The sequence below is a fragment of the Narcine bancroftii genome, chromosome 5 (genome assembly GCF_036971445.1).
Source record: "Narcine bancroftii isolate sNarBan1 chromosome 5, sNarBan1.hap1, whole genome shotgun sequence".
In the NCBI taxonomy this organism is placed as follows: Eukaryota; Metazoa; Chordata; class Chondrichthyes; order Torpediniformes; family Narcinidae; genus Narcine; species Narcine bancroftii.
This window is the reverse complement of record NC_091473.1, coordinates 208,855,721-208,871,567: the sequence shown is the minus strand read 5'-3', so window position 1 is coordinate 208,871,567 and position 15,847 is coordinate 208,855,721. Positions and strand designations below refer to the sequence as shown.

Sequence of the window (15,847 nt, the reverse complement as noted above, 5' to 3'; positions counted from 1 at the left end):
TGTGCAGAGATCTCTACCTCAACTCCAACACCTCTAATCAAAGTGGTCTCTCCTGTGTCCGTCTTTTGATCAAGAGTTAAAACATTCTCCAACAACAGTGACTGGAACCTGTGATTCTCCCTCCTTTCCTGAAACCAAGCTCTCTGACACAAAAGGTTTGAATACATCCATAACATCCTTATCAGGTATGGAACATCTGTACTTAAATTCAACTGTCTAATACATGCGCCTGGAAAAACCTTTTCTCATCTCTTCTCCAACACTAAACAATTCGTAATAACATAACCAAGTTTCTTACAAAACTTACATATAAATCCAGAAATTTTGTCCCTTCCCACCTTACCTTCATCTTTTTTCTTAATATTTTCCCAAAACTTAATCTCAGGCCACATTAATTTTCTGAACAGGCTTACTAATCTTGTCCACATTAAACCACTGAAAAGGCTCACTATACTGAAATTTGTTTTTGTGAATCAGGGCATATTCCTCCATTAACCGAGCCATTTCTTGCCATATTCCCCACATCTTTCTCATCCAGGTATAATTTAATCTCATTTGGAACACACCTTTTAATTTCCTCAATTAATATCAATTCTCTTAATGTCAAAATCATTTTTTATTCCCTTTGAGGTGCACCAATGGTCAAAACATACAGATTTTCCAATGTTTTCACCAAGCTCCTAAATTTTTGTCCATATGCTTCTGTACCAACTCATAAGCCTTCAATACTGCTTGTTTAACAGTATCATAATTTACAACTTGCTCTGTAGTCAAGCTAGAGGATGCAATTTGTGTTTTCCCCTTTAATATACTTTGGAGCATTAGAGGACACTTTTATTTTGGCTATTTTGAGCTCTCAGCAATCTTTTCAAAAAGCTGAAATATGTATCTACATCTCCCTCATCAAAAGGAGGAACTAGATTTACCTCTCTGCTAGCCAAACACCTCTTCCCAGGAGTTACAGCCTCAATCCTCTTACTTCTCTCCATCTCAATTTTAACTTCTTTAATTGAAACTGCCTGTCCCTTTCAATCTTTTGTCTTTCATCATCCTCCCTCCATTTCTCAGCTACCTCTGTTTTGCAACTTTCTCTGCCTCATATTGTTGTCTCTGCAACTCAAACTCCCATTTCTCTCTTTCTACTACACCCTCAATTCCCCTCTTTCTTCTTTCACCCTCAATTCTCCAATTCCAATTCAAAAGATCCTCTGGAAAATTGTCTGTCTTTCTCAACAAATTTTCCCTCACATATACTTCACTATAATCCTCTGTGTATGTATTTTCCTCATCCAATGCTTGACTTTAATCAACTTTAATGCCTTAGCAATGACCATCAGTTCCTCTTTTCTCTTCCTCTGGAGCTCTGCAGGTGATGGTTGTAACAAAAGTCCACTAACATCTATTGCTGCTGTTTTCCCACACACACAAGCTTTAAATTAGCTTGAAAAAAAAACAATTAACTAATAAATCACAAAAACTCCCAAATATTTCATTCCAAACAGATGATCCCCCAAATTGTTACAGATCCAGAGGACCCCAAAACCCAGCAGCAAAAGAAATTCACCAAGACAAACAGTTGCTTAAACAAAAGTAACTTTTAGTATCTTTAAACATGAAAACAGGATCAAAGTTCAACTTATTATTAACTTACCCCCCTTCTAATTATAAGCACGTGTATGTAATGTGTATAGATGCAGGAAGGTTCTTTGATTCATAGTCCAATCTCACTTCTCACTCTCCAAGTTCACCGGTCTTAGGCAATTCTTATACTGTGCACAGAATTCAACATTTATGAATTTTCACCAGGCTCTGGTGCTTAAAGATAATTGGTTACCACTCAGGAAGGTTCTTATTGGTTTCAGAGAAATATGTTGCTCATTGGACACACACAAACTGATTTCCTCTGATCAGTCACTTCAGAAGCTTGCCCCATCAGGATTTTCCAAATGATCACCTCTTCTTCCAGGTCACCACCGAGTTCCTCTTGTTTCCATTATTTCAGAAGAAACACTCTAGCCAGACTTTTCCTTTTGTACAGACCACAAAGGTTTTCAACAGGCTGAACTCAGAACTCACAACCAGTCTTCAAAAGGGGATTTTCCACAAGCTTCCAAAAGCCACTGCAGAAATCAGTTCTCTCTCTTTCTCTCTCTGCTTGCAAAACCACACGACCCCTCTTAGAACAGCAAACTGCAACCTGACAGACTGCCAGCACCGGAATCAGTTTCTACCTGGCCATCTGTTGCTTTCAAAACAACAGTCCATTTACTCCACAGCATCAGTCCAATTAAGACCGACTTGTGAAATCTCCACAGGCATTCTTCCAAGTTTCTGCACAGTCACTGTGGACATGACCTCTCCCCTTATGCACAACTCTTGCATTTTAAATGTCTTTTGTGAAGTGTTATTGTCTTTGTTTGTGGTGATCTACACTAAACCCCCACAATCTCTTTTAAAAACATATATAAAATATCCGTATATTAAATTGTCTGGTTCAACTCACTGTATACGGCAGGGCTGATACCCTACCGTTAAAAAATTATATTTTTCCTCATTTTTTTTTCAATCAACCCCCTCGACAGGGCTCCTCCGTCTGCATCACTCTGCATTCACCTTCATGTTTCATCCCCCACGTGTCCACCTGTCCCACCAGCCCATCTGGATGGTCACCTGGGGAGGACTGGGTTCAATGTCCTAGGAGGGACTATTTACCAGTTCTGTCAGGGATGGATAGACCACTATTGCAGGGGAATAGCATTATCTGCAGGGAGACTGAAGGAAGATAGAAGCTAAAGGTAGAAAAGAGGCAGTCATAGTGGAGGACAGGGGGGGAAATCAATGTAAGAGACAAAAAAGCCACATTACACCTGGATTGAAAAAGTCACCGAGTGAGAGGGCACTTGATCTGAATGCCCAGAGTGTTGGAAACAAGGTGAATAAACTGTTGGCGCAAATCAGTCCAAAGGGTGTGATTTAGTAGACACGACACAAACGTGTTTGGAAATTATTCGGAATTACATATCTAGGGGTACCAGGTAATTTGGAAGGATAGGCAGGGAGATCGGGAGGTGGGATACAACTCTTGATTCAGGATGAAATCAGGGTGACAGTGAGAGATGATCTAGTTTCTGAGGAGCAGAGGTTGAATGATCCAGACAGAGATTAGGAAAAAAAGGGGACAAAAATCACTGGTGGGAGTCGTCCACAAGTCACCCAATAACAACATTACAGTGGGACAGGCAGTGGATGTGCTTGAAAAGTCATACAGGCAGCTACACGCTGTTTGGTCTGAACATAATGTTGCCCAGGAGGTGCTTTGGAAGTCAAGAATGAGACTAAAACTTTCCCATCACAGCCATTTTTATTCAATGCCCATCAAGGTGCAGGTCAGACAAGGCCCATCCGTACCAGTCAGCCCAGCAAATACAAGGCGAAGTGACCCAGGGGATCTGATGCAGTTTAGATGAAAAATCCAATGAACAGGTGCAGCAGGTCAACTGGGGATTGTACAAACACAGAGAGCTGGAGCTGTAGGGAAAAACCCATTGGAACACCGATACCACCCCCAAACTGGAAGGACACCACCTTATATTCAATCTCCGCAGCCTCCAACCAGACAGAATGAACATAGACTTCCAATTTCCATTAGCCCCCTTTTCAGTCTCTCTTTCCCTCATCTCTCTGTCCCTTTCCTGCAGCTCCCACCCACGTCCCTGCCTTCTCCTGTCAGAGACCCTTTGCCCTCTCCACTTTCAGTTCTCGGCTTCTTTCTCTTCTCCCACCTCCATCCACCTGGGGCCTCTTACCAGTTCACCTGTGCTGCTGCCCCTGCTCCTCCCTTTTAACTCAGACGACTGCCTGTTTTTCCACATTCCTGATGAAGGGCCCAGGTCCGAAACGTCGACTGCCTTTCCCCTCCTGTGGCCGCTGTGTGTCCTGCTGAGTTTCTCCAGCACTATTATGAATTGTGCCTTATATTCTGTCCCAACCCTCTCCAACCAGGTGGCATCAATATCAACCTCCAGTTTCTGTTATCCCTGTTCCCTCTCCTCCAGCTCCCCACCCCCTTCACTTCCTTCTCTCATCAGAAAGCTACCCTTCTTAGCCCTCTCACTTCTCACCTTCTCTCTCTCTTCCACCCTCCCCACTATCCACCTGTAAACCCGTGCTCCTCCCCCTTCCCCTCACCTTTTAATTCCGGCGTCTGCCTCATTTTCAGCACTCCTGGGGAAGGGCTCAGGCCCAAAATGCTGACTGCATTTTACTCCCTATGGATGCTGCATAATCTTCTGAGTTTCTCCAGCACTTGTGTCCTGCATTAGATCCCGCATCTGCACACCCGCATCATCTGAAAATCCAGAGGTTTCAGCATCGAGTTTCAAACTTAATCAATTGCAAACACCAAAAGGAACTTTAACAGCTATGTCTTGTCCAGCAGTTAATGATGCTGACGTTTCCTGGCTGGTTTATGACCTCGTCACAATAGCCCAGCCATGCAGGCACCAGGTCAGAGGTCACCACCACAGTCATCTCAGCAGATCAGGCAGCATCCATGGATGGCAATAGATGGCAAGAACCCCACACTCAGAATAGCAGGGAAAGAGGGCAGAAGCCCAAATAATAGTGGGGAGAGTCAGATTGGAAGGAGCTCAAACTACGGGGAAAATCCCCATCAACACAACAATCCTTAAACCAGTGGCCTCTGAAACAGCGACCCTTCGGCCCACGTGTCTGTACTGAACAGGATGCCCAAGTTAAACTAAACTGCTGGCCGCAAATAATCCACCTCCCCCCATATTCATGGGTCTGTCAAGAACCAACTACACCTGGTTGCCCGTTCCAGGTGCTCACCGCCTTCTGGGTAAAATATTTGACCCAAACATCTCCCTTAACCTCCCACCCTCATCTTAAACACATGCCCTTTAGCATGTGACACTTTTACCAGAGAGGAAAGATGCTGACTGTCCTTTGGGATCACTCCTTCTCCCTGTGTGAATTCGCTGGTGTCCCCACAGACCAGAGAGCTGAGCGAACTCCTTCCCGCACAGGGAGCAGGTGAACGATCTCTCTCCAGTGTGAATTTTCCGGTGGGCCTGCAGTAAGGAGGACAGGGCAAACCGCTTTCCACACTTGCTGCAAGAGAATTGTTTCTCCCTGGTGTGAACGCTCTGGTGTCTCAGCAGGTTTGAGGAGCTAGTGAATCCAATCCCACAGAGCGAGCAGGTAAAAGGTCGTTCCCCAGTGTGAACCCATTCATGTGCCTGCAGGCCAGAGGCCTGAGAGAACCCCTTCCCACACAGGGAGCAGGTGAAGGGTCTCTCCCCAGTGTGAACCCGCTGGTGTACCTGCAAACCAGAGGGCTGAGAGAACCCCTTCCCACACAGAGAGCAGGCGTATGGTTTCTCCCCGGTGTGAACCCGCTGGTGCCTCAGCAGGGCAGAGGACTGAGTGAATCCGATCCCACATCGGGAGCAGGTGAAGGGTTTCTCCCCGGTGTGAATCCGTTGGTGTTTCCGCAGTCCGTGGGGCTGAGAGAACCCCTTCCCGCACAGGGAGCAGATGAACGGTTTCTCTCCAGTGTGAACTTGCAGGTGTGCCCTCAGGCTGGAGGGCCGGGAGAACCCCTTCCCGCACAGGGAGCAGGTGAAGGGTTTCTCCCCGGTGTGAACTCTCTGGTGCCTCAGTAGGTTCGAGGACAGGGTAAATCCAACGCCACACACGGAGCAGCTGAACGGTCTCTCCCCGGTGTGAATTCTCCAGTGACCCTGCAGAGAGGAGGAATCGGCAAATCCCTTTCCACACTTGTTACAAGAGAACGGTTTCTCCCCAGTGTGGATCCTCTGGTGCCTCAGCAGGGTGGAGGACTGAGCGAATCTGATCCCACACAGGGAGCAGGTGAACGGTTTCTCCCCGGTGTGAATTCTCTGATGTGCCTGCAGGCCAGAGGGCTGAGAAAACCCCTTCCCGCACAGGGAGCAGGTGAAGGGTTTCTCCCCAGTGTGAACCCGCTTGTGTACCTGCAGGACAGAGGGCTGAGAGAACCCTTTCCCACACAGGGAGCACGTGAATGGTTTCTCTCCAGTGTGAACTTGCAGGTGTGCCCTCAGGCCGGAGGACCGGGAGAAGTCTTTTCCGCATTGGGAGCAGGTGAATGGTTTCTCCCCGGTGTGAATTCTCTGGTGCCTCAGCAGGCACGAGGACAGGGTAAATCCAACCCCACACACGGAGCAGCTGAACGGTCTCTCCCCGGTGTGAATTCTCCAGTGACCCTGCAGAGAGAAGGAATCGGCAAACCCCTTTCCGCACTTGCTGCAAGAGAACGGTTTCTCCCCCGTGTGAACTCTCTGGTGCCTCAGCAGGGCAGAGGACTGAGTGAATCCAATCCCACACAGGGAGCAGGTGAACGGTTTTTCCCCAGTGTGAATTCTCTGGTGTGCCTGCAGGCCGGAGGGCTGAGAGAACCCCTTCCCACACAGGGAGCAGGTGAAGGGTTTCTCCCCGGTGTGAACCCACTGGTGCCTCAACAGGTGGGAGGACTGAGTGAATGCACTCCCGCACAGGGAGCAGGTGAACGGTCTCTCCCCGGTGTGAATGCTCTGGTGGTGTCGCAGCTGTGAGGATCGAGTGAACTCCTTCCCGCACATACAGCATTTAAAGGCCCCCTCCCTGGAGTGATTGTTCTGGTGTTGCAGGAGGCTGGAGGACTGGGCAAACCCCTTCCCACACACATGGCAGGTGAACAGACTCTCCCTGGGGAGAACACACCCATGCTCCACCAGATCCTGAAAGGTTTGGAAGCTCTTTCCACAGTCAGAGCACAAGAATGGGCTCCCCCTAGTGGGGACACACTGGTGTTGCAGCAGTGCCTCCGAGCTGGCGAATCCCTCCCCACACTCTGAACAGGGGAACGGTCTCTCCTCAGTGTGAGAGCAGGGATGTGTTTCCAGCGGGTCCACAGTACATTCTTCCTCACCACATTCTTCAGTTTGGAGTGTTTCAACTGACGTATCATTGGTCACCTGACCCTCCATGTCCGCCATTGGCTGAAGTCCAGTTCATGCACTCAACAGGTGAAGGGTTTCTCCATGCTCCTAATGCACTGATAAATCTGGCTTCTTCTACAATCCTGAGGAATCCAGTCGGAGTGTCAGACCACAACGTGGCGTTGTCTGAAGCTTCCTGTCTGGAAACGGACTGTTTTCTTAACCCTGTGAAGAGAAGATGGTGGAGTGAGAGGGAGAAAGACATTCTCTGCAGCCAATGTTCCAGGACGACACACCCTGGAGGCATGGCCAGCAACACAATGAACTGGGAAGTGTCCTGAACTGTGAGGAGGATCATCACGGACAGGTAGACACGTGGAGGCTGAAGTGAAACGTGAAAGTTTCTAGAAGCTGTGATTGTAACAAAAACACAGAGCCACTGGAGGAATTTGTCTAGTTGCACAGCGTCCATAGAAGGTGAAGATCTACTTTCAAAGTTTCAGGCCTCAGCCCTTCTGTAAAGTACGAGAAAAACTAGGCATCCCCTGAAAATGTCAGATGAAAGAGTACAGAATAACAAATGGAGAAGAGACTGGGAAAAAGAGAAGGTGAGAATTGACCCAGTGGCGGGGGGGGTCGGGGGGGGGGGGGGGGGGAGAATTGGCTCGGTGAATGCAGAACTGGCATAAAGGAGACAGAAGTACAAGAGAAATGCAGAGCTGCAGAAACATTAATGCCATCAGGATGGAAGTAACCCAGACAAAATACAAGGGGTTGTTCATCCAGTTTGAGTAAGGTCTCAGTCGGGCAATGAATGAGACTTTGAAAAGACACATTGGCAAGGTAATGGCGCGGGAAACTAAAATGGGTGGTCACTGGTGATCCATGCTATTGCGGCGGATGGGCTGAGGTGCCCAACGAACCAATCTTCCATTAGCCACCCACCCCCTTCTCTGTAGGTCTGTCTGTTGGTGTTATACTCCTCCCTCTGCTGTTTTCTTTCTTTCTCTGCAGCTCTCAGGCACTTCCTGCTTTTTACTCGTATGCAGAAGGACTCAGGCCCAAAATGTCCATTAAATATCTGCGCTCTTTACCCTGCTTTGGACACTGCGAGATCTGCTGAGTTTCTCCAGCATTTCTGTGTTTTACTACAGTCACAGGGTTTTTTTTGACAGATTTACAAAATCCAAAAAACAAAGCCATTCATGTACATATGCAAACCCAAAGTCCGAATTTGTCCCAACTACCACCCACCCACCTCCCACCCCCATATCACAGCAAATACATTCCAGAAACTTATCTCATCATGAGGCACACGACCCCGATCAAGGCCGGTATTGAAAAGAAATCACAATGGCAATGCCACTCAAAGAAAACACTAAAAAGAAAACTCAGGACCTGAAAGATAAATATCATACATTTTGTGAAATATGGAGCCCATATTTACAAACTGTTGGTATTAAAATTTAAATAAATCTCAAACATTCCCTTTCTCCTTTAGGTTTCTATAAATATATTTATGTTTGCGTGTCGTCTACCCTAAGTCCTATTTCCATTATCACACCTCTGGCCATAGTGGGATCATTTGACCTTATCCCTATTTAAAAGGGGGATATCAATCTATCTGAGAACCAAGGTACTGCATGTAAGGTTGCCACACTCTACCTCCGTAAGTTAAATGTGATTTTCTCCAGGGGAACACAACTCTGTATTTCCATATTCCATCATGTGGTATTTAGCTGGGAGTCAGACTTCCACAAAATCACTATACACTTCCTGGCTACCTCCAAGGTGACCTCCACAAACAAAATTTGGATTTTAGTCAGTCTAAACTGCACTTATCCAATGTCCCCCAAGAGGAACAGCTCTGAGGTCAAGGGAGAGATGGGAGACGGACTTGGGAACAACAATGAAGGTTGGTGGCAGGACCTGTGTCTGGACAGTGTGACAGGGACCATCGACGCCAGATCCAGGATGGTGCAGTATAACTTCCTGTTATACATTCAAAAATGTGTTTTAGATGTGGTGTGGAGGTGGGTATTCTACCTGGCTGTATTCAAAAGCAAGACCTAGGAGATACTCTAAAAAAAATTACAAGAGTGGATTTTCTACAATCACAGTGTTGACAGACACTGATGTTTCATTAACATCGACTTCTCCAGTTTCTGTAATCCCCCTCCCCTTTCCTGTACCTCTCTCTCTTTCTTCTGTCTCCACAGCCAATCCCCCCCATCAATTCTCACCTTTTTCTTGCCTATCCTTCCATCCCAATCTAATTAACAACTTTTGTCTGTCCCACTGCACAAAGTGATCACGGGTAATTCAACAAGAGGAAAGCGCAGCTCGCCAGCAGGGCAACCCCTCAGAATATGCCCACACCCCTTACATTCCCAGCAATTTAGGACCCCCCCCCCCCCCCAACAAAGCAGTTATTTCCATCAAAATCCACCTGGAACTGACCCATCTTCACCCATCTGCCTCTTAAACCCAGACACTGACCACATGCTGAGTTCCTGCAGCATTTCACGGTGTCTGCAGACTTCATCCTCCCCCCCTCCCTATCTATCCCCATGTCCCTGTAAGGGATATTGGAACGTGAGGAGTCAAGCAAGTGCTAATTAAGAATAAAGTATTATGGGTTAACTTAAGGTGAAGAGATACTGGAATGTGAGGAGTCAAACAAGTGCTCATTAGAAATGAGGGTTAAATCAGGGTGAAGGGATGATGGAATGGGAGGAAGGGTTATAAAAGTATAATAAAATAAGGATCTTCAAAACAGGATAGCAAGTAGATAGCTTTAGCAAGTCTTGGGGATTGATTAATGAGTAAAGAACAAAGACATGATATTTCCTGGCTAACAACTTTGCAGGAAGGCACATAAATTGATAAGAAGTTAGAATCCACGTGGGCAGAATTACCTAATGCTAAACCAATCCAGGAGGCAGAAGAATGTTAGGGGGAAGATATCTCTGTACTGAAATGAAATGTATAAAAGTTGGGTCAGCCTCAGTATCCGTGTGTATTCCCAGGATAAGGGGAAGCACCCAACTTTGCATTTTTGTCTTTGGCTTGGCTTCGCGGACGAAGATTTATGGAGGGGGTAAATGTCCACGTCAGCTGCAGGCTCGTTTGTGGCTGACAAGTCCAATGCGGGACAGGCAGACACAGTTGCAGCGGTTGCAGGGGAAAATTGGTTGGTTGGGGTTGGGTGTTGGGTTTTTCCTCCTTTTCTCCATTGTTGTAATAGTATAATAAATGTTCTTTGTTCTCAATTTTTGTCTCGAGCAAATTCTGTGAAGGTACTTCTGTTTCTCACATCCCCTTTCCTCTCCATCTCTCTCTCCCCACCCCGTCCCCTTTGTGCCCTGTACCTCCAGTTCTGCTTCCACACAGCCAACCCACCCCCCACCAGTCCTCCCCTTCCCTCTCTCCTGTCCTCCCCTCCACATCCCATTGACACCTTTTGTCTGTCGCTCTGTTCTCCTCCCCCTGCCGTTTCTCCCCTGCCTTTTAATTCAGGCGCTGCCGGCTTTTGACAGCCCCTGAAGAAGGGCTCAGGCCCGCCCCGTCAGGAATAGATCTTTACCTCCTGTGGACGCTACGGTACCTACTGAGATCCTTCAGCCTTGGCGCGTACTCCCTCCTCCTTCTCCTCAGGGCGCCCAACGCGCAGGTGCGAGAAGTATGATTGACACTTTCCATTGGCGAATCCGACGGGCAGAGTGGGACACGTGGTGTTCATTGGTCTGGAGGCGGGTCCGGGAGAGTGACGGCTTTCCGAAGTTGGTCAATGGTGGAAGATGGGGAGCGGGGATGAGAGGGCGGGCTCTGTGGGCGATTATGTCATAAAGTGTTTCAGTGGCAGCTTGTTTCCTTTTTAAGGCCGTCGGGATGGGACGGTTTCTGGCGCCCGTTGCATTGTGGATAGAAACGCTGCCATCTTCTCTCTGTTGACCATGTTAAGAATTCTTCTCTCTATTTTATGTTGTCTCTCCTCGTTCTTTCCCCCTTCACTCTGACCGTCTTCCCTTAACAGGACTTAGAAGCGGATCGTTTCCAGACAGGAAGCTGTGGACAAGCACCACGTTGAAATCTGACGGAGTCACTGGATTCCCCGGGACCAGATGTTCATCGAGTTTTGTCCGTGGATTGAGAGTCCTGGGATTTCAGTGAGGAGAATCCCTAAATCCGTTGAGGACTTCACCCGATTGGCTGATATGGTGACCAGTGAGGCTACACACAAACCACTCCAATGTGATGGGTGGAGTGACACTGGGGAGAGGCCGTTCACCTGTTCCGAGTGTGGGGAGGGATCTGCCAGCTCTGACGCACTGCTGCAACACCAGTGTGATCCCCCCCCATCCCCCTCCACCACCACTAGAGGGAATCCCATTCCCATACTCTGATTATGCGAAAAATTTCCAAACCTCTCAGGACCTGAAGGAACACAGGTATGTTCCCCCTGGGGAGAGGCCATTCCTCTGCTCCCAGTGCAGGAAGTCCTCCAATCTGCTGGTGCACCAGGGGATCCACCCTGGGGAGGAACTATTCAACACAAAACTCTGCAAACACGGTGATTGAAATTAAAATACCATGCTGGAGCAACTTAGCAGTTCAAACAGCATACTTTATATAGCAAAGATAGACACATCACTAAGGTCATCGTGCCTTCATCAAGGTATGAACAAAATGTAAGCAGAAGACTGAATAAAATGGTGGGGAGAGGAGCACAGACAAGAGGCTGGATGAGGTGGATAAAGGAGGGAGGGCACGAGTAAACAGGGAGAGAAAGGGGAATAGCTCTGTGAATGGAGAGGGAGAACGGGGAGTGGTCTAGCAGAAACCAGAGAAGTCCATGTTAGTGCCATCTGGTTTAGAGTGTCCAAACGGTAAATTTAGAGTTGCTCCTCTGATTTGCATGTGGCCATAGTTTGGCAGTGCATGAAGCCATGGAGAGACATGTTGAAATGGTTGCCTCTATTATTGATGGAGGCAAAGGGAAGCTGCTGAGAGAAGTAATTTGCCGGTCTGAGTCCAGACTCTCCAATGTAGAGAGCACAACAGAAGTGCTTGATACAGCAGAGGCTCCCACAGGTTCACAGGTGAAGTGTTGCTTTACTTGGAAGGGCTGTTTGGGACCACAAATCATGATGATGGAAGAGGTATGGGTGAAAAATGTTGCACTGCCTGAAGTAACAGGGATTGGTGCCAGGGTCGATTAGTGGGAGGGATCAATTTCCCTGCGCATGAGCTTCCAACCAGGTTAACATCAGAGGATCCACACTGGGAGAGTCCATTTAATTGCCATGTGTGGGGGAAGGGATACTCTCAGTCCTCCAGCATGCAGGTACACCTGTTAATCTCCTGTTAATTTCCCCAAACCCCTTCCCAACTAAAAAGAGGGACAGAAAAACCACAACTTTCTGATACTTTTAAACATTTAAATATTTATAGAAACCCATAGGAGAAAGGGAATGTTCGAGATTCATTTAAATTTTAATACCAACAGTGTGTAAATATGGGCTCCATATTTCACAAAATGTATGATATTTATCTCTTAAATTGTAAGTAAATTTCTCAAGTGGAATACAACTCCCAACTTCTGCATGCCATCTGACAATTCCCAAATCAGTATTCAACTTCCAAGTTATAGCAGTAAATTTGAACAAATTTTACTTGAGACATATTCAGTTTTAATTTAGGTTTAATCCCTCTAAAATCTCCCATTTAAAATAACATTGGACCCTGAGGGAATCTTATTCCAGTTATTCATTCTAATAAATTACCCATTTCAAGCCAAAAAGATTTAATGGTGGAACACTGCCAAGTCAGATGCAAACAAATACCATTTTAGAGTTAAGTGCCCACTTTCTTTTTACAGAAAAACCAACGCACATATACATAAATGTTCACATACACCCTCAAAAATACACACCCAGACCATCCACTCCCTGACCACCTTAGCACCTTTGCTGCCAGTCTCTTTGGTATATTATTGACTGTACTCATACCACCATCTCACAGTTGAATGTTTATTTCATAAGCATGGAATTCAGTGAAATAGCACATAAAGGGTTGCCATTTATGAAAAAAATTACAGTGTCTATTTGATCTTCTCCCATTTAATAAAGAGACTGATTACCTTAATCCTTCTATTGAAGGGCACCTATCAGACTTCCAGTGCAACAAGATTAGACACTTGGTTAATAAGGATGCAAACAAGAATTTAGGGAGTTGTAGAGATCCCAAATACAGGTAATAGTCAATGGGCCAGGATGCAAATTAATTTTAAATATTTTAGATAATGTACTAAAGACTCCATTCTAGAATCCTTGTATCTTTGGGCACTGATAAAACATATGACTTAGATTCAAGGTTCAATTTATTGTGTAATAAAAAGTGTCATATCACACCAAATTATTTTCATTTGCTCTAAGGCAGACAGATTCACCATCATCAGAAATTGCAGACAGAGAAAGAGAAGCAAAAGGGAGTGTCCCTCCCACCCACCCCCCACCCTGGAGTCACCAAATGTCCGTGGATTCACCTCCAGTGCTCCCGCAGACTCCCACAGTCTGGTCCAAACCACTGGCAACCCGAGCTCCAGATCTGAATCTCCGTCACGATTAGAAAACCTTCAGCCCCCTCGGCACCCTCTTGCATTCCGGTTCCCCTTTCAGCCAGTTTCGAGCCAGTCTCACCTCAAGTCACCAGCAGTCTCGCCGCCTGTGTGGGTTCTTCAGCCCCAGAGCCCCTCACTGATCCACCACTGTGAGTCATCTCCTTTGCTTCTCCTTCTCATAGTTGGACCCCATGGGTGCACTGTGTCTCCGTTCACCACTCTCCATGGGTCTACACCAGCAGCAGCGCCGCCATTTCTTATATAAGAAGGGCTTTGGCAAATACTAGAGCGCATCGGATGTCCCCCAAAGTTCCTCAACATGATTATCCAACTGCACGAAAACCAACAAGGTCGGGTCAGATACAGCAATGAGCTCTCTGAACCCTTCTCCATTAACAATGGCGTGAAGCAAGGCTGTGTTCTCGCACCAACCCTCTTTTCAATCTTCTTCAGCATGATGCTGAACCAAACCATGAAAGACCCCAACAATGAAGACGCTGTTTGTGATAGTACAGATCTATCACCAATGTACATAGTGTATATAGTTACTGTATCTAGACTGTGCTTACAGCGATTGGCTGAGAGCTAAGCCACACCTATTGTTTGGGCCTTAAAGGGTTGTGTCCCTAGCCAGGTCGGATCATTCCGGACTGGTCGGCCACCTGTGAAGAGCTCCGGTCTTTTGCTAATAAAAGCCTTGGTTTGGATCAACAAGTCTTTGGTTCTTTCGACGAGCTCTACAATTTTATTAGCAAAAGGAATTTTTTTTGAAAGGGATGGAGCGTTTAACTCGGCCAGAAAAACTTGATATCGACCCACAGTCAGCTACAGCCTTCAAAGCCTTTAAGTTCTGGCTGCTGAACTTTGAAAACTTCCTGAGATTCATTCAGGTAGAGGAGGATAACCAGCGTCTAACAGCATTGCTGTCTATGGTGTCCTTGAGAGTCTACGAGAACATCCAGGATGAGACCACTTACACCGCAGCCATAAAGGTACTGAAAGGACTGTATGATCAACCGGTGAACAGAGTTCATGCCCGGCTCATGCTTGCGTCGAGGAAACAACAGCCCGGTGAGTCCAGCAGGGCATATTTACAAGTACTAAAGGCATTGGGCAAGGACTGTAACTGTGTGGACAAAACTGCTGCCGAGATCACTAGCGACCTCGTCCGGGATGCCTATGTGGCCGGGCTCCGATCGAACGAAGTGAGGCTGCGTTTGCTCGAACAAGGGGTAGAAAAACTAGAGGACGTGGCCCGGATTGCAATCACAATGGAGGATGCAGCCTTAAAGTCCACCGAGCTCTCTAGGGACTGGACCCCTCGTTCTGATGTGAGTAAAGTGCCCTTCTACCCTACCCCTGACGGCCTGTCGGCTGCTGCTACCCTGCCCCGTGCGAACCCGAAATGTTATTTCTGCGGGAGGAACAAGCACAGCAGATCCCAGTGCCCAGCAAGAAAAGCCAGGTGCCAGAAGTGCCTTAAAAACGGCCACTTTGCTGCAGTCTGTAGGTCTAAAATGGCCGCCAGCAAACACAGTGCCTCGTGTGAAGCCCAACCGCCACTATCCCATTCAAACTCTTCTTCCCCAGAGCTCTCGTCCAATGAGAGCGAGGGCTCCCCTGCACGGCAACGCCTGACGTCACGGAGACGCCGAACCCGGAAGGGGCAACCCACCGTCGCAACCATGGTGATGGCCTGCCTCTCGCCCGCCGCTGCTGCCGCCGCCACAGTCACCCCCGGGGCCGACGCTACCGCCGCTGCTGCCACCGCCACGGACACCCCCGGGGCCGACGCTACCGCCGCTGCTGCCGCCGCCACGGACACCCCCGGGGCCGACGCTACCGCTGCTGCCGCCACAGACACCCCCGGGGCCAACGCTACCGCCGCTGCTGCCGCCGCCACGGACACCCCCGGGGCCGACGCTACCGCCGCTGCTGCTGCCGCCACAGACACCCCCGGGGCCGACGCTACCGCCGCCGCAGCCACCCCCGCGGCCAACCAGGTGCTCACCCTAGCGTCCATCGCTGACGACCGCCAGGGCCCGACCACCGATCACGAGCAACTACAAACCCCACTACTTACCATTCACCCGCCACAACAGCACTTCCGGGAGGTTCTCCAACCTGCTCCTCGAGCGTTGACTACGTCATCCCGTTGCGTGACGTCATCGCGCAAAACTCGCCTGTCAACTGCTTCAATAACATTAAACCAGCAATGCTCTCATCCCCTCACCAGAGCAAT

General features: G+C 47.9%; 1 protein-coding gene across 1 annotated transcript in view; it reads right to left on the bottom strand.

Moving 5' to 3' along the window:
• Positions 1 to 3,342: 3,342 nt before the first annotated feature.
• Positions 3,343 to 15,847, bottom strand: part of LOC138765497 (zinc finger protein 208-like) — a 64,139-nt gene continuing 51,634 nt past the window's right edge. Inside the window, exons 8-15 of the mRNA XM_069942525.1 lie at positions 12,008 to 12,170; positions 10,595 to 10,729; positions 9,483 to 9,559; positions 8,078 to 8,131; positions 7,154 to 7,394; positions 4,943 to 7,053; positions 4,189 to 4,348; positions 3,343 to 3,497 (exon numbers count right to left, since the gene is read on the bottom strand). Coding sequence (XP_069798626.1) covers positions 4,269 to 4,348; positions 4,943 to 7,053; positions 7,154 to 7,394; positions 8,078 to 8,131; positions 9,483 to 9,559; positions 10,595 to 10,729; positions 12,008 to 12,170 — 2,861 coding nt within the window. The 3' untranslated portion in view covers positions 3,343 to 3,497; positions 4,189 to 4,268. The remainder of the gene's footprint in view (positions 3,498 to 4,188; positions 4,349 to 4,942; positions 7,054 to 7,153; positions 7,395 to 8,077; positions 8,132 to 9,482; positions 9,560 to 10,594; positions 10,730 to 12,007; positions 12,171 to 15,847) is intronic.